The sequence below is a fragment of the Stenella coeruleoalba genome (genome assembly GCF_951394435.1).
Source record: "Stenella coeruleoalba genome assembly, chromosome: 19".
Taxonomy (NCBI): Eukaryota; Metazoa; Chordata; class Mammalia; order Artiodactyla; family Delphinidae; genus Stenella; species Stenella coeruleoalba.
Window position 1 is genome coordinate 860,065 of NC_137165.1, and position 26,344 is coordinate 886,408.

The following is a 26,344-nucleotide window of genomic DNA, read 5'->3' on the forward strand; positions in this document are numbered from 1 at the left end:
GCTGTCAGCTGGGTTGTTTTGGCTGCACCACGCGGCCTGTGGGATCTTAGTTTCCTGACCAGGGGTCAAACCTGCGCCCCCTTCATTGGAAGCATGGAGTCTTAACCACTGGACCACCAGGTAAGTCCCCACACAGGCAGCGTTAATGGCGTTTCGTAAAAAGACAAAGCTCCCTACTTTACATCAACACCTCACGTGCTGAGCATCCTCTCAGCTCCAGGATGGCTCTGGCTCACCTGTTCACCTAAGGCACATGAGGTACCATTCACACCGCGTGCTGGCGGGGCCGGGTCTGCAGGGCGATGGACCAAGAAGACGTGGGTGCTGACCTCATGAAGCTCAACGCCTAGACAGAGTGGCGATAAACAAAGAAACACAAAAATTAAACGACTGGAATTGTGATAAGGTTGCCTGTCTAGAGGATGAGCCTCACCTGAAGCTTTGATTCAAAGTCAAAACCACCCAAGCTGGTGTGCTGGCCACAGGGCACACAACCGGCCCAGGGCAGCCCTAGCTAGTGACTCCTCCGTTTTAGGAGAGAACACTTTCTAACCCATTCCATGAGACCAGCATTACCCTGATACCAAGAAAAAACACTGTAAGAAAACTACAGAACAATATCCCTTTTGAAGAGTGACACCAAACTCCTCAACAAAAAAAACTAACAAACTGAATTTAGCAGCATAGTAAAAGGATTATACATCCTGACCACGTGGGATTTGTTCCTGGAATGCAAGGATCCTACAACATATGAAGATGATCAACAATATACCGCATCAACTGAAGGAAAAAACCACACGATCAACTCAACTGACGCAGAAAAAGCATTTGATAAAATTTAACACCCTTTCATGATAAAAGCACTCAACAAATAGGAATACAAAGAGACTACTCAACACAGTAAGAGCCATACATTAAAAACCCACATCAAACATCAGACTCAATGGTAAAAGAGTGAAAGCTTTTCTTCCAAGATCAGGAACAAAGCAAGGATGCCAACTTTCACCACCTCTATTCAACATAGTACTGAAAATTCTAGCCAGAGCAATTAGGAAAGAAAAAGAAATAATAGGCATCTAAATTGGAAAGGAAGAAGTAAAATTATCTGTTTGCAGGTGATATGATCTTGTATGTAAGAAACCCTAAGGACTCCACAAAAATGTGTTTAAAATGTGTTAGAATAAATTTATTCAGCAAAGTAGCAGGACACAAAGTCAACACAAAAAAATCGGTTGTATCTCTATACATGCAAAAACAATTCCATTTACAATAACAACTAAAAGAATTAAATACTTAAGAAGTAACTTAACCAAGGAGGTGAAGACTTGTACAATGAAAACTGCAAAATACTACGGAAAGAAATTAAACAAGACATAAATGAATGGAAATACATCCCATGTTCATGGAGTGGAACACTTATTACTATTAAAATGTCAATACCGATCAAAGCAACCTGCAGATTCAATTCAATCCCTATCAAAATCCCAACAATGCCTTTTGCAGAAAGAGAAAAACTCATCCTAAAATTCACATGGAATCTCAAAGGTCCCTGAATAGTCAAAAGAATCTTGGAAAAGAACAAAGAAGCTGGAAGAACCACTTCTTGATACCAAAACTTACTATAAAGCTAGAGTAATCAAAATTGTGTGGTGTTGGCACAAAGACAGGTACAGACCAATGGAATAGAGAGGCCAGAAATAAATCTTTGCATATATGGTCAAATAATTTTTGACAGAATGTCAAAACCATTCAATGGGGAAAAAACAGTCTTTCAAACAAATGATGCTAAGAAAACTGGATATCCAGTGACTTACCTGGCAGTCCAGTGATTAAGGCTGTGCTTTCAACGCATGGGGCATGGGTTTGATCACTGGTTGGGGAAATAATATCCCACATTCCGCATGGCACAGCCGAAAACTTAAAAATTTAATTTAATTTTAAAAAAACTGGATATCCACTTGGAAAAGAACAAAATTGGACCCTTATACAAAAATTAACTCAAAATGGATCAAGGATCTAAATGTAAGACTTAAAACATGTTTCTTACAAGAAAACATAGGCAAAAGCTTCATGACATTGGATTTGGTAATGATTTCTTGGATAAGATTCTATAAATGCATAGGTAACAAAAGAAAAACCAGATAAATTGGTTCATGAAAAATTTTAAATGTTGTGCAGTAAAAGACACTATTCACACAGTAAAACGATAACCCACAGGGTAGCAGAAAATATTTTCAAATCATATATCTGATAAGGGAGCAATATCTAAAATAGAGAACTCCTAAAATTTAAAACAAAACAAAAACCACCTGATTCAAAAATGGGCAAAGGGGGCTTCCCTGCTGGCACAGTGGTTAAGAATCCACCTGCCAATGCAGGGGACACGGGTTTGAACCCTGGTCCGGGAAGATCCCACATGCTGCAGAGCAACTAAGCCCGTGTGCCACAACTACTGAGCCTGCACTCTAGAGCCTGCGAGCCACAACTACTGAGCCTGCGCTCTAGAGCCTGCGAGTCACAACTACTGAGCCCATGTGCTACAACTACCGAAGCCCGTGCGCCTAGAGCCCGAGCTCCACAACAACAGAAGCCACCACAATGAGAAGCCCGCGCACCACAAAGAAGAGTAGCCCCCACTCGCCACAACTAGAGAAACCCCGCATGCAGCAATGAAGACCCAATAAATTAAAAAAAAAAAAAGGCAAAGGACTTGAACAGACATTTCTCAAAAGAAGACATAAAAACAGCCAATAGGTATATGAAAAGATGCTCAATATCACTAGTCATTAGTGAAATGCAAATGAAAACTATAATGAGATACCACCTCACACCCATTAGAATGACTACTATCAAAAAACCAGAAAATGATAAGTGGGAGGATATGGAGAAATTAGAACCCTATGCACTGCGGGTGAGAATGTAAAGCAGTACGGCCACTGAAAAAAAAGTATGGAGGGGCTTCCCCGGTGGTGCAGTGGTTAAGAATCCACCTGCCAATGCAGGGGACATGGGTTCGAGCCCTGGTCCGGGAAGATCCCACATGCCGCGGAGCAACTAAGCCCGTGAGCCACAACTACTGAGCCTGCGCTCTAGAGCCCATGAGCCACAACTACTGAGCCCGCGTGCCACAACTACTGAAGTCCGGACGCCTAGAGCCCGTGCTCTGCAACAAGAGAAGCCATCCAATGAGAAGCCTGTGCACCGCAATGAAGAGTAGCCCCCGCTCGTCGCAACTGGAGAAAAGCCCGCGCACAGCATCAAAGGCCCAACGCAGTCAAAAATAAATAAATAAATTTATTTTTTTTAAAAAAAGTATGGAGGTTCCTCAATAAAATTAAAAATAGAATTATCATATGATCCAGCAATTCCGCTGCTGGGTATATACTCAAAAGAATTGAATGCAGGGTCTCGAAGAGATATCTGTACACCCATGTTCACAGCAGCATTATTCACAATAGATAAAACACAGAAACAACCCAAGCGTCCACCAACCAATGAATGGATAAGCAAAATGTGATATGTACATACAATGGGATATCACTCAGCTTTAAAAAGGAAGGAAACTCTGACACACGCTACAATATGGATGAACCTTGAGGACATTATGCTAAGTGAAATAAGCAAGACACAAAAGCAAATACTGTATGAATCCACTTACATGAGATACTTAGAGTAGTCAAATTCTTAGAGACAGAAAGTAGAATGGGAGTTGCCAGGGGCTGGGAGCAGGGAGGGAAATGGGGAGTTATTTTTTAATGGGTACAGAATTTCAGTTTTGTAAGATGAAAAGAATTCTGGAGACAGATGGTGGTGATGGTGGTACAACATTATAAATGTATTTAACACTTCTGAACTATACACTTAAAAATGGGTAAGATCGGGCTTCCCTGGTGGCGCAGTGGTTGAGAGTCCGCCTGCCGATGCAGGGGACACGGGTTTGTGCCCCGGTCCGGGAAGATCCCACATGCCACAGAGCAACTGAGCCTGTGCGACACAATTACTGAGCCCGCGCTCTGGAGCCCGTGAGCCACAACTACTGAGCCCGTGTGCCAAAACTACTGAAGTCTGCGCGCCTAGAGCCCATACTCTGCAACAAGAGAAGCCACCGCAATGAGAAGCCCGTGCACCGCAACTAGAGAAAGCACTCAAGAAGCAACGAAGACCAAACGCAGCCAAAAATTAAAAATAAATTAATTTTTTTAAAAAGATGGTAAATTCAAATTATGTATATTTTATTACCATAAAAAATTTTTAAGTGTGTCATTCATAAAGGATTAAACATTAAATGCTGTCTAATTTCAAGTAGGCTCATGGTTGAAATCAGATTATTTTAAAATTCTAACAAATTAGTTTCCTCATGAATTTGGATAAATTATTTGCCCACTGTTCTCTCTCTTAGACAATTTATTTAGGATGACGGTTCACTCTGAGTTCCAAGGTGTTTTTTTTTGTTATTAATTTATTTATTTACTTATTTGGCTGTGCCGGGTTTTAGTTTCAGCATTTGGGATCTTCGTTACGGCATTCGGGATCTTTAATGGCAGCATGCAAACTCTTAGCTGTGGCATATGGGATCTAGTTCCCTGACCAGGGATCGAACCCAGGCCCCCTGCATTGGGAGTGCGGGGGAGTCCCCCAAGTTATTTTTGGAACTGGGAAACATCACTGTGAAATTTAACTAGGAAATGCCCTTTACTCTGAAGCAGTTTTTAATAATGCTTCCACTTAAAACTTAGAGTGCCCTGACTTTAATGCCAGAAAACATATGGAAAGAAATCTCACGTTCTGGAGGACTAAAGGAGGAGGGGAGCATAATAACCTGAGAGGGTTTTCCAGAGCCAACTTCTAAGCTTTCATTTAAAAATAGCCTAGCCGGTGACCTATCACTTTATCTCCCAGCATCCCACCAAATAGCTCCCTAAGGACAGGGCCACGTCGCCTCAGGACATGTCCACAGTAAGCCATCAAACAATCTGTTTATTTCACCAAACGCTGTTGGCAGATTTACTTTTCCCCATACATATTTCCCTCCTTATCTCTCTCTCAGAGCCTTTTCAGGATTGAAAAAAATTACTTGGCAAATTCCAGAGCCTATATTAAAAGAAAAAAAAAAAACCTTAAATTGAAAACGTATTTTGTACATTCACCATGTTTATTGCTAGGGTATGTAACAGCATAAAGGCTTTTTTTTTTCTATCTTCTAAGTGCTTTTATTATAATGGGTATTGAATTTTTTGACAGGCTTTTCAGCATCTAGAGAAATAATCATATCATTGTTCCTAATACTTAATAATGCTGTATAAGATACTAATCAATTTCCCAATATTGAACCAATCTTGCATTCATGGAATACATCCCACTTGCTCACTTTATTTTCTTTGAAACAAAAGGAAAAAAATCACTCAAGGAGAATTAGGCAGTTCCTTAAAAAAAGACTGCTCATAAGCCATTTCCCACAAATGAAATAGAAATCTTTTAGTAATCAAGTGAGTTTTTACAGAATGGCTTTGACTTTTACATTATGGTAAATTAATGGGCAAAGAACAGTCTTTTCAATAAATGATGCTGGAACAACTGGATATCCACAAACTGAAGAATACAGTTGGAACCTTACAGAACACAATATATAAAAATTAACTCAAAATGATCGAAGACCTAAATGTGAGAGCTAAAATTATAAAATACTTTAAAGAATATTTAAGTGTAAATCTTCATGACCTTGGATTAAGCAATGATTTCTTAGCTATGACACTACAGCAAAAGCAACAAAAGAAAAGGATAAATTGAACATCAAAATTGAAAACTTCTGTGCTTCAAAGAAAACTATCAAAAAAGTGAAGACAACCAACAGAATGGGAGAAAATATTTGCACATCATGTATCTCATAAGGGTCAAGTGTCCAGAATATAAAAAGAACTCGTGCAACACAAGAATAAAAGATAACCCAGATAAAAAATGAGCTGCTTCTTCTCTAAACTTTCTTTTCCAAAGAAGATATACTAGGTGAAAAACTGAAAGCATTTCCTCTAAGATCAGGAACAAGACAAGGATGTCCACTCTCACCACTCTTATTCAACACAGTTTTGGAAGTCCTAGCCACGGCAATCAGAGAAGAAAAAGAAATAAAAGGAATACAAATTGGAAAAGAAGAAGTAAAACTGTCACTGTTTGCAGATGACATGATACTATACAAAGAGAATCCTAAAGATGCCACCAGAAAACTACTAGAGCTAATCAATGAATTTGGTAAAGTTGCAGGATACAAAATTAATGCACAGAAATCTCTTGCATTCCTATACACTGATGATGAAAAAAGGCTGATAACAGCAAACAAGTTCAAACTACTGGCAAGCAATGTTCAATCACTTCAGCTGCCATCAGCGGTCTCTCCCTCCAGTAAGCAGTTTAGTGGCCAAGTCTCAGGTTACCGTGAACTTAAGAAGATGGAAGGGATAGCTCAGGTAGAATCTAAAGGAGAGTCTGTTGAATTTACTACCTCGGTGAGTGGAAAGCAGCTTCCAAGCTAAACGTACATGCCATTCAATCTCAATTTCCATCCCCACATTTATGACCTTCCATAACAGATTAGTGGAGAGTTCATTTCTGCATTAAAATCATAACTTTACCTACCAAACATCTCATATATGAAGAACTGGTGTTAAAAACAAGAAAATATGCTCAAAGTGGAGTCACCGACGTTGAGCCCCACATCACCAAACTTCACTTAATTAGTTTCAGCCTCTCCCAGAAATGGAATCTTAAACCAGGGAATCAGGAATCGCCTGGTCAGCACAGTGAGGTCATCTGCCTGGCGGACCCCTGCATCCCTTAAAGGGGGGTGGCCTCGCCACAACCAACCTGCTTTTTCCCAAGTAGAGCTTCCTGTTCCCGCTCCTTCTACCTGTAAAAGTCTTTCACTTTGTACAGCTCCTCGGAGCTCCTCTCTCTCTGCTAGATGGGATGCTGCCCGATTCATGACTCAAAGAAAGCCAGTAACATCTTTAAAATGTACTCAGTTAGAGACTCCCCTGGTGGCGCAGTGGTTAAGAATCTGCCTACCAGTGCAGGGGACACGGGTTCGAGCCCTGGTCCGGGAAGATCCCACGTGCTGCGGAGCAACTAAGCCCGTGTGCCGCAACTACTGAGCCTGCGCTCTAGAGCCCGCGAGCCACAACTACTGAGTCTGCATGCCACAACTACTGAAGCCCACACGCCCTAGAGCCCATGCTCTGCAACAATAGAAGCCACCGCAATGAGAAGCCCGTGCACCACAACGAAGAGCAGCCCCCGCTCACCGCAACCAGAGAAAGCCCAGGCGCAGCAACAAAGACCCAGCACAGCCAAAAAGATACATATTAATTAATTTAAAAAAAATTTACTCAGTTGAATTTTATGTTTTAACAATGGGTAGGAGTGAGAAATGACATTATTGACATTAAAGAGGACAAGTCATGGAAGGGTTAACTACCAGAGACAAGAGTTCTGACTGGAAACCAGCAAGATCTGTATCTGTATTTTTCTTTAAATCAATGTACAAGAAATTATGGGCTAGATGTGACCACCTGCAGGCATCCTAAGTATGCACAACTCCATGGAACTCACTTAACGATCATCTCCAGAACGATGCCCATACTGTGAGAGCTCCAGTCCAACATTTTTCTGCACTGTTGAAGTAAATTTTTTAAACTGACTTTTCCCTGTTGCAAAAAGGGAAAGAGATTTTTCTCTTTTTCTTAGAGCATTTCTCTGAAAAACCTAGAGTTTGTAAGTCCTTCCTCTGTCCCTTTGATATGTAAGCAAACCTTTTTAAAGGCTAAATAAGCTAGCTCCAGCCACAAGTAAAACCCAAGAATTTTTTTCTGAAGGGCCTGGGAGCCATCTCTCTTAAGGTAACATCGTGGGAGTTTAGCCTAGGCACCTCGACTACCCGCTCATAGAAATTAAGGATGTTTTACTTTTCTTTCAGAGAAAGGCAACTGACTAGCACAGACGGCCACCCCAACCACCAGGTAAATTTAGGATGAAAACACATACAGCAAGTGGTGTTGCCTAGTCTTTTTACAAGAGAACAAATTACCATTAATCTTGAGATTATGTATGTAATGGGCTGTAAATGGTGGGTTGTTTTTTTTCTGTTTTTGTAGTCTCATTTGCAGATTACCTGTGTTGTATCCCAGTTTCAGTTAATGACTGAATAACAGAATTCTTTTCTTTCCGCATTTGTGGAGAGCATTTCCTAGGTTGGCAGGAGATTTTATTTGTACCTTTTCCCAACATAAATGTGGATTGGACCACCTCACAGGTCCCACCTTGACAGCTCCCTCAATAAGGAAAGGTGGGGACTTGCCTGGCGGTCCAGTGGTTAAGACTCCACACTTCACAGGTTCGATCCCTGGTCAGGGAACTAAAATCCTACATGCCCCACAGCACAGCACCCCCCTCCGCAAAAAAACATGGGAAAGGTGTTCCTCTCTGACAAGAGCTTTAGAGACTCAGCCATTCTGGTCATGTGAGTGCCAGACCTTCCTATATCCCTGCCTTTGTGACACCCCACCTGGATCATTGCAAAGACGTCTTACTCAAAACTGAACTCATGTCCTTCCTCTGAGTTCTGATCTCAGATACACAGGCCAGAAAATTAATCAGCCCTGAACCTCCCTCTTCCATCTTACCCCAGAGTGAACCTATTACCAAGCCCCACTGATCCTACCTTTTAAACGCCCTCACACCCATCGACCGCCTCCGCCGACAGAGAAGCCAGAGTGATCTTTCATATAAACACACACCTGCTGGTTCTACTCCCTGAATGAGACTCCTCAGTGGCCTCCCACCATCCTTAGGAGAAGCTCCAGATACTTGGCATGACCTGTGAGGCCTGCATGGTCTGACCCCTGCCTACCTCTCCAATCCCATCTCCCTGAGTCGCTCCCCCTCCCTCTCCGTCCTCCAGACCCAACTGGGAGCTTAAGCTCCAGGAGGACACAGACCACGTCTATTTGCTCATGCTATGTCCCTAGCACAGTGCCTAGCACATAGTAGATGGTAAACAAACACATCTGAAGAATAATATTGGTAAAACAACTGTAGCATCTTAAATGGAAAGCAAGTAAAACATGAATTAAATTAATAACTATCCTTAAACGTTTGTATCCTAGGTAGCCAACATAGGACTTGGACCATTGGGAGACTAAAAAATGTTAAATAATTTTGCAAACCAGAGACAAATAGGGTGAAATGCAATACTGGCACTCCTGTCTATTCAGCTTTGCCACGCAAGTAACCAACACTGAGCAAGTGTCACACTGAGGCCTCTGCCCCTCCGCACATCTGTCCCCACCCAGGGCAACCAGAGGCCTAACCATGTCTGAAGAAGGATGCCGGGAGCTGGAACACAGACACAGTTTGTGGAGATGATTATATGTCCTGGGAAGCAAATAAACCCTGGGGTACAGCACTGCTCGGATGGGATCCAACCTGTGTCCGCTTCTGCCTTGGAAGCACTCTCCACTGCCCGCCACATGGGTCGCTCCGAAACTACCAGTCACAGCCCCTCCGACCCTCGAGGCCTCACGTGCGTCCCTCCTCTTCACTCTTCTCTTTACCCTTTTTTTTTTTTTTTGCGGTACGCGGGCCTCTCACCGTTGTGGCCTCTCCCGTTGCGGAGCACAGGCTCCGGACGCACAGGCTCAGCGGTCATGGCTCATGGACCCAGCCGCTCCGCGGCATGTGGGATCTTCCCGGACCGGGGCACGAACCCGTGTCCCCTGCATCGGCAGGCGGACTCTCAACCACTGCACCACCAGGGAAGCCCTCTCTTTGCCCATTTTAACTCCAACTCAGTCCTTAAGGTCTCAGCTGACTACTATCTCCTCAGGAAAGGCGACCCTGTCCCTCCTCACCCGGCCTGCTGCCACTGACCCCATTATATATTCTTACAGCGCCCTCTACTGTCTCCTATGGCGGGTACCACGACCACAGCCAATATTTCGTTGGTCATTTTCTATTTTCTGTGTGTCTCCCTTGCTAGACTCACTGCTTATGAGTTGCTACCTCAACTCAAGTTGCTACCTGAAGACAGGGGCTGTGTCTGCTTTAGCCATCAGTGTATCCCCAACACCTAGCACCTGCTGGTACAGACCAGCTGTTCAATAAATATCTGTGAAGTGAAGGAATTAATGAAATACACAGACAAGCACTAGCTTTTGGAGTGACATGGAATTGGCTCTGCCCTTACTAGTTCAGTGCTAAATTACTTCCCATCTCTGAGTCCATCTCTTCTACTATAAATGAAGACAGGACTTCCCTGGTGGCGCAGTGGTTGAGAATCCACCTGCCAACGCAGGGGACACGGGTTCGAGACCTGGTCCGGGAAGATCCCACATGCCGCGGAGCAACTAAGTCCGTGCGCCACAACTACTGAGCCTGCGCTCTAGAGCCCGTGAGCCACAAACTACTGAGCCCGCTTACTGCAACTACTGAAGCCCACGCGCCTAGAGCCCGTGCTCCGCAACAAGAGAAGCCCGCGCACCACAATGAAGAGTAGTCCCCTCTGGACACAACTAGAGAAAGCCCACGCACAGCAACGAAGACCCAATGCAGCCAAAAATAAATAAACTTTTAAAAAACATATTAAAAAAATAAATTCTTGAGCAAGGACCTCTTCAGAAGCAACCCTTGTGCTAGAATTAGTTTGTTTTATACAGAAGCCTAGTTTTAAAAGCCTGCTTCCCTCACTTATTTGCTGTGGGTGCTCTCAGCACCCAAAACTGGGCTGGAAAATATCGTGATACCACTCACTATACTATACTCTCTCGTGCTGAGGAATAAGAGATACCTACAACGGTCATTTTGGTGGGTGCTCAAAAAAGTTAGTTCCCTAACTATCCTTAAGAATTAGATCACTTTTGCTAATTCTATCCCTGTATAACCAAGTTGAGGATCCCTTTTTCTATCTGCCACTTTTCTAGAAACTGACTTCCTCTGTTTTGCCCATACACAGGTTGGAAGACGTGAAAAGCACTTCCTGGTAATTCCATTAAGAGAAGCAAGTATTATGTTCACTAAACACACGTGTATATGAAGCTCAAAAATTATTTCTTTAACTATTTCGTAACAAAAGTAACTCGTCAATTCTCAAATCACCATAGCAAACGAAACTAAAAAGAGGGTTGTATGGGTACCATTTGTTGAGCACCTATTCTGTGCCAAACCCTAGCTGAGTACCACCCATGCGCAATCTCACCACGCTTCTCGACAAACTCATTGCGGGGCGGGGGGGGGGGCGTTTTATTCCCAAAGTTACAGCTGAGGACACTGGTCCAAGCCGCACAGCTTGGGAACGGCAGAGCAAGGGCAGAAGGAGCAAGAGATGCCGTGGCCACCTCGCGGGTACGCAGCAGGCAGCACCCCGCCCTGCCTCTGAACAAAGGTACCTGCTGCGCTAACTCTGCACCGGCCAGGTGCCGCCAGCCTCGCCCGCGCACGGCGCGGAGTCGGGGAAATCGGGTCCGCCGCCTGCCTACACCCACTTGCAGCCGCGCAAACCGAGGCTCAAAGCTCAGCGAAGGCGCGGCTCCCCATGCAGAAAACGCTGAGCCCGGACTCCGATGCGGGCGTCTCTCCGGGTCCGCAGCCTCCGCTCGGCCTCCACACCACTCCTCTCCCCTCAGCGGGCGAGACGAGCTCGAGCCGGGACCTGCCGCGCGCCTCAGCTCGGGGCGGGACCTCGCGCCCCTCGCCTCCGAGGTTCCCCCGCCCGCAGCCCTACCTGCTCGCTGCGGAGGCCATGGCGAATCAACCCCATCCTCCCGCCTCTCCGGTGACGTATTTTTCCCTCGACCAGTCGTGAGGCTGCGCATGCGCGTTGGGCGGGCGCGCCTCAAGGCGCAGGTAGGAGGGGCTGGATGCGGAGGTCTGAATCGCGTCTTCCAGCCTAAGTACTGTCCCTCCGTCTTCGGAGGGAAATTCGGAACCTCGCGGTTTGAGTTCCGTGCACTCTTGGGGAAGAGGGCAGGGGACACAAAGTTGAAGAATGTGTGCTACGGCGTATAAAGCCTTAGTAATTAAAGCGGTGTGATACTGGCCCAAGGATAAATAAAAAGATCAATGCAAAAAGAAGTGAGAAGCCAGAAACAGCCCCACGGGTATGTAGTCACATGTCTTCTCCCCACAAAAGAGCAACTGTGATGAAATAGAAGAGTTATTTTGAAGGAAAAGTGCTCGATCAATTGAATGTCCTTGGCGGGGTTGGGGGACGAACCGTAACCCCTACCGCACGCAAAAAAATCAATCCAAGATAGGTTGTAGACGTAAATGTGAAAGACACGACTCTGGAAAATAACAGCCAACAGCAGAATATCGGGGTTTTTTAGTTTTGTTTTGCTTGGCTGCGTCGCGCGGTTTTGGGGATCTTAGTTCCGGGACCAGGGATCCAGCCCTGCCAGAGCAGTGAAAGCGCCGAGCCCTAACCAATGGACCCCCAGGGAAGTCCCAAACAGCAGAATATCGTGACCGTGGGAGAGGAAAATACTTTTTAGCAGGACATTAAAAAGTACCGACCTTAAAGGGAAATGCTGATAAATTGGTCATCGTTAACTTTAAGACGTGGAAAGACACCATCAAGAGAGCAAAAGGCAAGCAATAGAGTGGAGAAGGTATTTGCAACACGTATATCTGAAGATGACTTTTATTTAGAATATATAAGTAATTCTTGCAAATAAATTATGTAAAGATGTCAAGTAGTAAAAGAGGAAGCATGGAAAGAGGATGTGGAGAGAGAAACTGGGGGGAATTCTCATGGTTCAAAATTCAAGAGATGGCAAAAGTGTATAAATTGAAACACCTCCCTTCCTTTTGTTCAGGCACCCCTTTCTCCTTCACCTTGGTAACAGTGCCAGCTGTGCTTGTCTTTCCAGAGCCATCTTATGTGTGGTCAAGCAATTATGTATATATTCAGCATTCTCCCCACCGTCCCTTGTTATACAAACAACATAATACTCTACACACTGCTTTTATTCACTTTAGTCAATTAACATACCATGGAAGTCCTCACAAGTATCCACAAAATCTGAAAACAAGAGCGAAATTTTAAGGACAGCAGATTTTGCATTAGAAACCCAGAAGCCAGAAGAAAGTGAGGCAACATTTTTCAAGTGCAACTCAAAATTCTACATCCAGCAAAAGTATCCTTCAGGAATGAAAGGGAAACAGACATTATCACATGAAGGAAAACTAAGAGAATCTGTCGCCAACAGGCCTACCCTACAAAAATGACTAAAGGAAGTGCTATAAACAGAAAGGCAATGATAAAGAAGGAATCTTAGAACGTTAGGCTCTAAGATATAGAAAGAACACTGTAAGAGTAAAAATATGGGTAAACAAAATAGACTTCTCTTAAATTTTCTAAATTATGTTGAATTGTTGAAGGAAAAATTATAACACTTTCCAATATGGTTCTCAATGTATGCAAAGGAAATATTTAAAACAATTACAAATGCGAAGGGATAAACAGACATAAAAGGAGGTGAGCTTTCTACACTTCACTTGAACTGATAAAATGTAGACAACAGTAGACAGTGATAAGTTATGTATATATAATGAAATCCCTAGGGCAACCACTTAAAAAGTTATACAAAGAGATACACTAAAAAATACTATAGATGAATCAAAATGGAATCCAAAAATGTTCAAATAACCACAGGAAGAAAAAAGCCAACAAAACAAACAAAAATGGAAAGCAAAAATAAAATGATACACTTAAACCTTAACATATTCATAATTACAACATTAAAAGAAAGAGGCCTAAATACAAAAAAGAGATTGGCAGAGTGGATAAAAATAATATAACCAAAGTATGCTAGCTACAAGAAACTCAATTGTATAGGTAGGCTGAAAGTACAAGGATGGAAAAAGATAAACTGTGCAAAAGTTAATTAAGAGAAAGCAGGAGTCGCTATATTAATACCAGATAAAATTGACTGAAGAGCAGAGAAATATGTATATGTATAGCTGATTCACTTTGTTATAAAGCAGAAACTAACACACCATTGTAAAGCAATTATACTCCAATAAAGATGTTAAAAAAAAAAAAAGAGCAGAGAAAATTACCAGGGACGGAAAGGTACCTTACATATAGAAGAGTCAATCCCTAAGAAGACACAGCAACCCTAAATCTTTATGCACCAAACAACAGAGGTGCAAAATATGCAAAGAAAAATCTGATAGAACTAAAAGGAGAAATAGACAAATCCACAATTACAGTTGAAGACTTCAACACACCTCTCTCAGTACTTGATAGAACAAATAAAAAGTCAGCAAAGATTTGGAAAGGCTTAATGATACCATTAACCAACAGGATCTAATCAAGATTTGTAGAACACCTGCTAACACCAGAGACAACACATTCTTTTTAAGCACTCACAGAACATAAGTCAAGATAGACCATATCCTGGCCATAAAAACTAACCTCAACATATTTAAAATAATTGAAATTTTATAGAGTGTGTACCAACTACAATGGGATCAAACTGGGTATCAGGACTTCCCTGGTGGTCCAGTGGTTAAGACTTCGCCTTCCATTGCAGGGAGTGCGGGTTCAATCCCTGGTCAGGAAGCTAAGATCCCACATGCCCTGTGGCCAAAAAAACAAAACATAAAGCAGAAGCAATATTGTAACAAATTCAATCAGGACTTTAAAAATGGTCCACATCCAAAAAAAAAAACCTTAAAAAAATTGGGTATCAATAAGAGAATGATAAAAAGAAAATCCAAAAACTTGGAAGCTGAACAACACACTTTTAAATAATCTATGGATCAAAAAGGTAATCTCAAGTTAAAAATACATTGAACTGAATGAGGGACTTCCCTCGTGGTCCAGTGGTTGAGACTTCGCCTTCCAATGCAGGGGGTGAGGGTTCGACCCCTGGTTGGGGAACTAGGGTCCCACGTGCCTTGCAGCCAAAGGGCCAAGACATAAAACAGAAGCAATATTGTAACAAATTCAATAAAGACTTAAAAAAAATGTCCACATCAAAAAAACACTTTAAAAAATAAATTAATTAAATAAAATAAATAAAAATACATTGAACTGAATGAAAATGAAAATAGAATACAAACTACTACACATAAAATAGATAAGCAACAAGGATATACTGTATAACAGGGAATTATATTCAATATCTTGTAATAACCTATAATGCAATATAATCTGAAAAAATATATAACTGAATCACTCTGCCATACACCTGAAACTAACACAATGTAAATCAACTATACTTTAATTTTTAAAAAATGGAAATACTTAGGTATAAATAAAAGATGTATAGGGGCTTCCCTGGTGGCACAGTGGTTAAGAATCCGCCTGCCAATGCAGGGGACATGGGTTCGATCCCTGGTCCGGGAAGATCCCACATGCTGCAGAGCAACTAAGCCCGTGTGCCACAACTACTGAGCCTGTGCTCAGAGCCCGCGAGCCACAACTACTGAAGCCCACGCACCTAGAGCCCGCACTCTGCAACAAGACAAGCCACAGTGAGAAGCCCGCACACAGCAAAGAAGACCCAATGCAGCCAAAACTAAATAAATTAATTTAAAAAAAATAATAAATAAAATGTATGTGGAAAGGCAAAGGAACTACAATAGCTAAAACAATTTTGAAAAAGAATAATAAAGTGGGAGGAATCACTCTACCTGATTACAAACCTTATTATAGAGCTCAAACTCTGTGATGTCGAGGGATGGACACATGGATCAAGGAGACAGAATTGAGGACCCAGAAGTAGCTCCACACAATTAAGTCCATCTGATTTTTGAAAAAGTTGAAAAAGCAATTCAGTGCAGAAAGAATAGTCTTTTTTAACAAATGGTGCTGGAACAATTGGATATCTATAGGCAAAACATATAATAAATAAAGAACATCAATCTAAACCTCACATCTTTTGAAAAATTAATTCAAAATGAACCAAATTTAAATGTAAAACATAAAATTATAGGGTTTGGGGTTTTTTTTGGCCACAGTACGCAGCATGTGGGATATTAGTTCCCCAACCAGGGATGGAACCTGTGCCCCCTGCTGTGGAAGCGCGGAGTCTTAACCACTGGAGTGCCAGGAAGTCCCTAAAATATAAATTTATAAGACTTTTAGAAGATAGGAGAAAATTTGTTGGAACTAGGAGTTGACGAGTTCTTAGACATGACAGTAAAAGTATGTTCCATAAAAGAAAAAATTGATAATGTGGACTTAATTGATGTTAAAACCTTTTGCTCTGCAAAAAACCCGTTAATGGGCTGCAAAAACTAATTACGGACTAGGAGAAAATATTTGAAAATCATATATCTGAAAAAGGATTCATATCTAGATTACATAAAGAACTCTCAAAACTCAACAGTAAACAAATGGACAATTCAATTTAAACACGAACAAAGAGGGGCTTCCCTGGTGGTCCAAATAAGGTTTAAAATTAAAATTATTGGGCTTCCCTGGTGGCGCGGTGGTTGAGAGTCTGCCTGCCGATGCAGGGGACACGGGTTCGTGCCCCGGTCCGGGAGGATCCCACATGCCGCGGAGCGGCTGGGCCCGTGAGCCATGGCTGCTGAGCCTGCGCGTCCGGAGCCTGTGCTCTGCAGCGGGAGAGGCCACAACAGTGAGAGGCTCGCGTACCGCAAAAAAAAAAAAAAAAAAAAAAAAAAAAAAATTAAAATTATTCATTCCAAATAAGGTTTAAAATTTAAAAATAAAAAACCCCACATGACAGATGTTGAGTTTCTTACCACCTCCAACCTCAGGCTTCTCAACCTAAAATGAAGATAATAAAGTGTGAGACCAAAGGTGTTACCCACCAGAGTTCTTGGCTTCCTTAACCAGTAGAAATTGATCAGAGGGCAAGGCTTTACTGGGACCGCTGATGCAGCGGGGGGAGGGAGAACAAACAACAGGTTGCCTTGTTTGCCAGCTCCCTGAGAGGGGGCGGGCTTGTTCCTCACATGGGGTGAAGGTAGGGGTGTGTCCAGGGGTCGGGTCAGAGGGGTGGCTTAGCTGTTTTGCCCACCCCTTAGGTGGTGTTGAGAGCAGGGGGCGTTCGCAGTACCCTGTTTTTGCTCCCTGCTCTTCAAAAGTGGCAGCTGGGTTTTTTGGTCTCTTTGTATCTTTTGTCCAGAATTTACCCCAACTGTGCATGCACTCAGTTATTTTTAGTCCTATATAGTTTCCTTGTATTTTGCTGCCGGAGGAGAGGTGTGTCCAGGTGCAAGCACTGCAGCAAAGGGTCCCAGGTCCCTGCCTGTCTCAAAGGCAGTTGTGAAGAACCACGTAAGCTGTGATCAGTAAACTGCAGCTGTTGCTTTGATTGCTGTTGGTGGGGTGATTGTTGCAAGAATACGAAGTTGCGTAAGCGGGCTTTCCTCTGATAAGGGTGGAAAAGAAAACATGTTTTCCTGGTAACGACAGAGGTTTCCTGTAGTTATAAGAACTTCTCTTCAGTGATGTGCTTTGTATGATGCTGCTTGGAACTGGGGGATGATGACTCGAGGCCCCTCCTCAGTGGTGTGCACATGTCAGACCACCCCTTCCTCCCGGAAACCTCCTGCCCAGCTCCATGTTTTGCCGAGGTTACTAAATAGTCAGAAGAACAGGGATCTGATAACAGAAGAAAGCTATTGCTGTGTCAGCCAGAGACACAGACACACGTTCTGTCACTTGTGTTCCTAGGACATGTTCAGCCTCTTGGCAGGAAGGGCAGTTTTCCTGCTCCTCACTGAAACTTAAGAGAAAAGCGAGTGCTGTGACTCCCAGAAATAAGAAAGGTGATATTCCTTCCCTAGAAGGAAGGGTTTAAGACTTTTCAAAGTGTCCTGTAGTGTCCTGTTGCCTATTCTAACAAATAATGTCTACACTGTATTTCTTCAAATCCTCAGGCAGATGTAATATTCAAGAGGCATATCCATAAAGGCTGTGTCAGATGCAATGAACATTTTAATAAGACTGACTTTTCCACAGGGAGCCCGTGGCTTCCTGTCTAGGGCTAGAACGGTGCTGTCCAGGACAGTAGACACTAGCTACCCGTGGCTCTTTGAATGTAAATTAATTCAAAAAAAATTAAAAATTCAGTTCCCCAGTCCCAGCAGATGCAGAACATTTCTACCACCCCAGAAGGTTCTGGAGGAATGCGCTAGACGAGTCACAGCGAGGGCACGTTACCCTTGACAAACAGCCCTTCTGCCCTCTGTTATTTCCACCAAGTATCTCTAGTCCTGTGGAAGACATCTGCGTGTCAGACAGTGAGCTGTTGTCAAATGGAAAAAACTAAACATTGGTCACCGGGAATTGAACCCGGGAGTCTGGCCCAGAGCACATCCCTGGAAACAGTCATGCCACCCGATTCCGGAAAGAAAGCGCGGCGCCAGGACGTCGCTGTCCCCACTTCGAACCCAGGGAGTCAGCCCTCTGACTCGGTCCTGTGGACGCAGAAGCATCCCCCCAACACACGCGCACACGCACAGACACGCACACACACACGCCTCAGGTGTGTGCAAAAAGTGTGGGAGGCCTCCTAAGAAGCCAATCCAATTTTACGTTCGCGAGGAACAATTTGGGTTTTGTTTGAATCAGAATAAATCAATTTGACAGTTGCTGCATCTGAATCTTGGCTTCATGAGACATGGTCCGACTTGCTTCTCTCTCCTATATTCAGGCCCAGGACTTCCACTTTCTGAGCCTCTGGGTGTATTTAATAAATGGAAAAAAATCCCCAAATGGGATTACAGTACTTATGGAACATTTGTAAGTTTTCCATTTAAGAAATCACGTAATTTAACACGCAAATACAGGAGCGGGCCCATTCTTCTTCCACCAGGCACTAGGAGGCGTCTGTACTGAGACTCCCGGGGCAAGCTGCTAGTCTGTCCCTTTCTTCCAGTCTTAGCAGCTCCCCTTGCCAAGTGCCTCTCACTAGAATTGTGCATAAGTAATTCTGGCTACGCAGAGTAGACTCTTTCCATTCTCTATATTCTTCTAAAGAAACCCCTTCCTAAAGCAATTCCATTTCCCCTTCGCTGTTTATAGAGGACATTTAAGGAGGTCAAGGAAAAAGAGAGCTGCTCACTTCAATATTTCTCTACTGCTTTAGCACAGACTTCCCCAAAAAAGAGACTTTATATTTCTAAGCATGTCTGTATTCCTGAGACGGTCACATCCCTCTTTGAGGCAGGGAAATTCTGTCTCTGAGATAAAAAAAAGCTTTGATCTCAAGGTTTCTCCCAGGAAGGCAGCAAGGCGTCAGGGCTCAAAAAAGCTGCAGCCTCTGCCATTTCGCATCTTAGAGACTTTCAGCCACTGAGAAGGTATTTTGAACACACTTATGACTCTCACACACTCTGTTTAAGTGTCTACAAAAACCTATTTTGTACCCTTGCTGCCCACAGACGCCCCATCAGCCATGGCACAGCAGGGTCCATGACATTTCTGTGTCAGTTAAACCATCCGATCTATGAGATAAAATGGGAGGTGAGGGAGGGGTGGAAAAGCACACAGTGTGAGCCCAGGAGCCTGGGGCTCAGCTCCGTGGAGCCCAGGAGTCCAGGCCTGGCCTTAGGACATCGTGAGCACTCAGAGGAGTACTGACAGGCGCTCTCCTGGATCATGGTGTCACCTGTAGAGAAACGCACCGCATTTCCTTACTTCCCATTTCCTTTGTATTCATTCAACCAATGCTTATGCAGCACTTACTGTGTGCAGGGTACTGTGGGAGCACAAGGAAAATACGGGCACAGCTCTGGCCCACAAGACACACATGACCTGGGGAGAGAGAAGACATGTCCACATGTAGCTGGGGCAGGAGGAAATGGCATGCAGTGTAGGGGAGTTTCAGTCACACTGCTGTGGGAATCCAGGAGATGGAGCTAGGAAGTGCATCCAAGAAGGCTGCATGGAAGAGGAGACATCCGTGTGGGACTTGGAAGGATGGGAGAATTCGGACACGTCCATTTCACCCTTGGGACATTAGCAAGGGCACAGAGGAACGGACAGAATGGTCAGTTCTTTCATTTGGCTACTGTGAGGACGAGACATGAGACGTGGGGAAGTAGATCGGGTCGGACTGGACTCTTTTCAGTTGGCAGTGGAAGCCCAAGTGGGTTTATAGCACTGAAACCGAGAAGGACCCTGCGGAGACTTCCTGGGGACATGTCCCGCATGTCTCCTGCTTCTTGTTTGTAGGAAAGCTTTAGCATCCTAGGCCTTCCCCAAGTCCCTAAAAGAAAAATTTAATCAGAGAAGTTAAAAAAAAACAAAACGGGACTTCCCTGGAGGTCCAGCAGTTAGGACTCTGTGCTTTCACTGCAGGGGGCATGGGTTCGATACCTGGTTGGGGAACTAAGAAACTGCTTGCTGTGCAGTGTGGCCAAAGGGGGGGGAAATATATATATATACACACACATATACATATATACATATATATATATATATACACAGAAACAAAACAATCAAGCAAGACAAAATAATAATAGTTTAGCCATAAAACAAAGTCAAGGACATTTATTTCCCTCTCAAGGGCTGTAGACAAGATCCTGAGCCATATCCTTGAACTGTTTTGCCTGTACTGAAACCGCCACCAGGTGGAAGAAGTTAATTGCATACTGACCACCAGCATGTAGACCCCAGCATAGTTGGAACCAGAAGGTTGATAATGTTAATTTCCAAAACATCACCCTGTCACCTCACCACCAACCAATCAGAAAAATGTCCACGAGCTGATCACATACCCTACAACCCTCACCCCAACACTGTCCTTTAGAGGGACAAAATGGTAAGTCACAATATATCTTACTGACTTCCATATAAAGTTAACAAAGCAGAGTGAGGGGCTTCCCTGGTAGCACAGTGGTTAAGAATCCGCCTTACAATGCAGGGGACACAGGTTCGATTCCTGGTCAGGGAACTAAGATCCCACATGCCTCGGGGGCAACTCAGCCCACGCACCACAACTACTGAGCTCAGGTGCCCTGGAGACTGCGTGTAACTAGAGAGAGAAAATCTGCACGCCACAACTAGAGAGAAGCCCACGTGCTGCAATGAACAGCCCGCACAGCGATGAAAGACCCAGCATGCCTCAACGAAGATCCCACATACCGCAACTAAGACCTGATGCAGCCAAAAAAAAAAGAATTAACAAAGGGAGTTTCAGAAAGAATTGAAGATCTAAGGGTTAGAGAGAATGTTGTGCATCATAAAATATTTAAAATAACCTATCTTAAATAATCTAAACTATTTAAACAATCTGTTACAATCACAAACAATTTAAAATAATCCAATTTGATAGGATGGTAAGTTGAGAGTGGTCACAAGATCTTATCTTCTGATGCAAAATTGGGACTGGTGTGAATATAACAGTTTCCAACTTCTGTCCGTGATTAAAATAAATTTTTTCTTGCATGTGTTACTCGGACACAGAAGCTTTAGAAATTGTTTCCACATTCCACAACCTACAGGAAGGACATTATTTCTAGAGGGTTATCTTAGTTGATAGTTTGTTGCTCTGGAGGGCGTCTTGTAACTGAGTCTCTGTACTCTTAATAGATACTTCCAAGATTTATCTGTTACATCTGACCACAAGGATCACTGGCCTCGTTCTCTTTTCCCAAATGCATGATGGAAAATGTCCAACTCTCCTGGGTTTATTATTTAACAATGAGCTTGAGAGTTTAAATGAAGAGTGTGAACTCTGCTGATTAAGAAATTGTGATCATTCAACCTGCTCAGGACAGAAGCTGGCACTTGTTGCATCTAGAAAAACTTTTTCCTTAAGACATAACAGTTTTAGTGTTTTATGTAGTGGGAATTACTAATTTCAAACTGAAACCAAATAATACTCTTGGAATTACTTTATTAACAATTCTGGTTGGAAAGTTGTAACATGATTTGGCGAAATTTTAGCATTTCAGGATATTAATCACCACACTTTTCTTATCTAAAATAGCCGGGGAGGGACTTCCCTGGTGGCACAGCACTTACGAATCCGCCTGCCCTTGCAGGGGACACGGGTTCGATCCCTGGTCCGGGAATATCCCACATGCCACGGAGCAACTAAGCCCATGCGCCACAATTATTGAGCCCATGCGCCACAATTACTGAGTCCGCCTGCCACAATTACTGAGCCCGCATGCCTAGAGCCCGTGCTCCGCAACAAGAGAAGCCACTGCAACGAGAAGACTGTGCACCACAATGAAGAGTAGCCCCCGCTCGCCACAACTAGAGAAAGCCTGTGTGCAGCAACAAAGACCCAACGCAGCCATAAATAAATAAATAAATAAATAAATAAACAAAATAATAAGGAGGGACTTCCCTGGTGGTCCAGCGGTTAAGACTCCGCGCTCCCAGTGCAGGGGGCCTGGGTTCGATCCCTGGTCAGGGAACTAGATCCCACATGCCTCAGCTAAGTGCCCGCGTGCTGCAACAAAGACCCCGTGTGCCACAACTAAGACCCAGCATGGCCAAACAAATAAATAAATATTTTAAAAAATAATAAGGAAAATAACATGCTAGTGAGGATGTGGAGAAACTGGAACACTCATACACTGCTGGTGGGAAAGTAAGACGGTTCAGCTGCTGTGGAAAACAGTCTGGAGGCTCCTCAAAAGGTTAAACATAAAGTTACCATGGACCCAACAATTCCATCCCTAGGTATATTCCCAAGAGAACTGAAAACAGCCTCACAAAAGTTTATAGGCTTGGGCTTCCCTGGTGGCGCAGTGGTTGAGAGTCCGCCTGCCGATGCAGGAGACACGGGTTCGTGCCCCGGTCTGGGAAGATCCCACACGCCGCGGAGTGGCTGGACCCGTGAGCCATGGCCGCTGGGCCTGTGCGTCCGGAGCCTGTGCTCCGCAACGGGGGAGGCCGCGTCAGTGAGAGGCCCGCGTATCGCAAAAAAAATAAAAAAATTTATAGGCTAGAACAAATAATTCTAAAATTTGTATGGAACTGCAAAAGATCCTGAATAGCCAAAAAAACCCACCAAAAAACCCCAAAAAAATCTTGAGAAAGAAGAACAAAGCTGGAAACTGTAGGCAGCACAGCGTGACTCCAAACTGTATCCCAGAGCTAGGGTGATTAACAGTGTGGTATTGGTATATAAACAGACACCTAGATCAGTGGGACAGAATTAAGAGCCCAGAAGTAAACCCTCTCAGACATGGTCAATTAAACTACGACAGAGGAGCCAAGAATATACGATGGGGAAAGGACGGTCTCTTCCAAAAATGGTGTTGGGGGCAATCCCTGGCCGTCCAGTGGTTAGGGCTCCGAGCTTCCACTGCAAGGGGCGTGGGTTCAGTTCCCGGTCGGGGAATTAAGATTCCGCATACCACATGGCACGGCCCAGAAAAAAAAAAAAAAAAACAGGGTGGGGAAAACTGGACAGCTATATGCAAAAGAATGAAACTGGACTACTTTGTTACGTCACACACAAAAAGACTTGAACTTAAGAGCTGAAATCACGTTTCAGCTAAACCACACAATTTCCACATCAAGCAACGTGGGTATTGAATCTTATATTTAAAAAAACAGAAACTTTTTTTTGTTAATTTAACCATTTCTTGGGCAGCAGCTTAAATCTCCACTCATTTCTTTTCGTTCCAGTTGGGCTGCTGGAATTTCCCCCCGCACGAGTGATTCAGTGGTCAACTTGCACGTGGTGTATCCACAGACTCTGGGGCTCCCCTTCCCTGACTTTGTCCTCGCTTTTCAGTGGCTTTAGTTTTTCTGTGCTCTGTTCTCTAATTCTCCAGTCCAGAAAGACTGTGCGTTTTCTATCTTCAGCCTCCCTGTTTGGGCTCCTGCTAGCGTGGTCTGTCCTCAGTCTATAAGCCATAAAAAACAGGTCTCTTCCTCGGGGCAGGTCCCTTCGTCCAAGCATCTACTTCCTCACAATTGGGCTCATTCTCCAAGGCCTTCAGGTATTTGTGTTTGCATTCTGACAAGAGTTCATAGTTGTTATCTGAGAGAGGATTATAGGATATACTTGACCATGTTGAAAGCACAATTCCATGGATGTTTACATTAAAAAAAATTTGGAAACTAAACAAAACAAACAAAAAACAGACATAGAGAATAACATTTTAGGCCATGTTAGTCCCATGGATAGTGGGAAATGCCTTTTGAGACAAGTACCTGACCATATCACTTTTTTTTCTTTTTTTGCGGTACGCTGGCCTCTCACTGTTGTGGCCTCTCCCGTTGCGGAGCACAGGCTCCAAACGCGCAGGCAGCGGCCATGGCTCACAGGCCCAGCCGCTCCGCGGCATGTGGGATCCTTCTGGACCAGGGCACGAACCCGTGTCCCTTGCATCGGCAGGTGGACTCTCAACCACTGCGCCACCAAGGAAGCCCCATATCACTTATATTTAAACTGGCCAGCTCTTGCCCATCCTTCTACTCTTAGGTCAGGCATAGGAAACATTTCCGGATCCCCTCCACTGCAACCGCCTGGGCAGGGTTAGGGTGAGAGGTGTCTTGGAAGGTTTTCATGTTACCTGGACTTTCCTCTATCTCTGCAATTTCATACTTCAGTCATCCCTCAGTATCCTCAAGGGACTGGTTCCAGGACGCTCTGTAGATACCCAAACCTGCAGATACTCGAGTCCCTTATATAAAGTGGTATATAACCTCCCCACATCTTCCTGTATACCTAAATCATCTCTAGATTACTTATAATACCTGATACAATGTAAATGCTGTGTAAATAGTTGTAAGTACAATGTAAAAGCTATGTAAGCTGTGGCCAGCGCACGGTTTGCTTTTTGGAAATTTCTGGCATTTTTTTTCAAATATTTTCCATCCGAGGTTGCTTGAATCCTTGGATGTGGTACCTATGGATACACAGCAATGGCTGTACTGAAACTGCCTGCTAGTGTTCCTATTTATCCCACTACACTGTGGGATTCTTAAAGTTGGATATTGTCAATCATTTCAATGCCCAGCAACTTCCAGATCAATTGCTAATGTTTCTTCTTTTTTCTTTTGCTACGCTGCTCTGCGGCATGCGGGATCTTAGTTCCCCAACTAGTGATTGAACCCAAGTCCCCTGCAGTGGAAGCGTGGTATCTTAACCACTGGACTGTCAGGGAAGTCCCTGTTTCTCAAGCCCTTAATTAAACAACAGGCACGTACTAAGAGCTTGGCATGCATTACTATTTATTCTGTGCTGTAACCCTTTAATGTAAGCACTGAGTTGGTGTCACCCCAATTTTAACAGATAAGCAATCTGCCTCATGTTACACAGGCAGAAAGTGATGGAGCCAGAACTGAAGGTTAAGAGTCTGACTTGTTTTCTGGGTGGATGCATGAATGGAACTTCCGGACCCGTTTTCTAGATGCTGTGGAACTTGAGCAAGTCCCCTTTCCCCGTCTTAGAACATTTTGTCATTTCAAGTTTTAGTGATTTTTTAAGTATGAAATACTACGATTAATTCTTATTATAAAATAATTCAAATGCCATAGATGAAGTTCTCCCTCACCAGACATTAACTATGATTGATTTGTTTGTTTCTCCCAGCCCTTTAATAGATACTCACATACAGTATTATTTTTCGGTAAATGTCACCATACTATCTGTATTTTTCTGCAACTTGTTTTATTCATGTATGTCTTATAGACTTTCCATATTAGTACTTAGAAACCTAGGTCATTTTTTTACAGCAGCATAGCATTCCCTAGAATGCCTAGTTAATAGTTTACTCAATCATTTGCCTATTAATGGTCATTTAGGGTGTTTTCAGCTTTTTTCCCATCAGAAAAAAAATGCCGTAGTAAACAGTTTCATCCATGACTCTTCTCGGAACTGCTTTTCAAGGATATATCGTGTTTTAATCTTATTTATGTATGAGGCTGATTACAGGGCATTTCAAATCATTATTTATAATCCAAGTAGAGAGCACAGAAATTCTCCCAAGGTTGGATGACCATACTGATAAAAAATGTGATCAATAGATATTAGGGGCCTGAATTCTAAGGGCACATTCTTTTTTTTTCCTTAATATTTATTTATTTATTTGGTTGCGCCGGGTCTTAGTTGCAGCAGGCGGGACCCCTAGCTGCACATGCGAACTCTTGGTTGCGGCATACAAGTGCGAACTAGTTCCCTGACCAAGGATGGAACCTGGGCCCCCTGTATTGGGAGTGCAGAGTCTTATCCACTGCACCACCAGGGAAGTCCCTAAGGGCACATTCTTGAAACCGAATCATATTTACAAGAACAGTAAAACTAAAATACTCGTGACATTGAATATTAATAGAGATGAATCACATATAATTTGTAATTCCTAACTATTTCTGAGTTTACTTTTTTTTTTTTGCGGT

At 43.5% G+C, this 26,344-nt stretch overlaps 1 protein-coding gene across 6 annotated transcripts in view; it reads right to left on the minus strand.

Annotated features, from left to right (window-relative positions):
- The window catches only part of DHRS7B (dehydrogenase/reductase 7B), a 38,584-nt gene extending 26,765 nt beyond the window's left edge, over nt 1-11,819 (minus strand). For 4 of the 6 annotated variants that reach the window (XM_079904372.1, XM_079904374.1, XM_079904368.1 and 1 more), the window contains exon 1: nt 11,768-11,818. In XM_079904372.1, coding sequence (XP_079760498.1) covers nt 11,768-11,787 — 20 coding nt within the window. In that variant the 5' untranslated portion in view covers nt 11,788-11,818. The other 2 variants (XM_079904369.1, XM_079904371.1) reach the window with 2 other exon arrangements.
- Nucleotides 11,820-26,344: the final 14,525 nt, after the last annotated feature.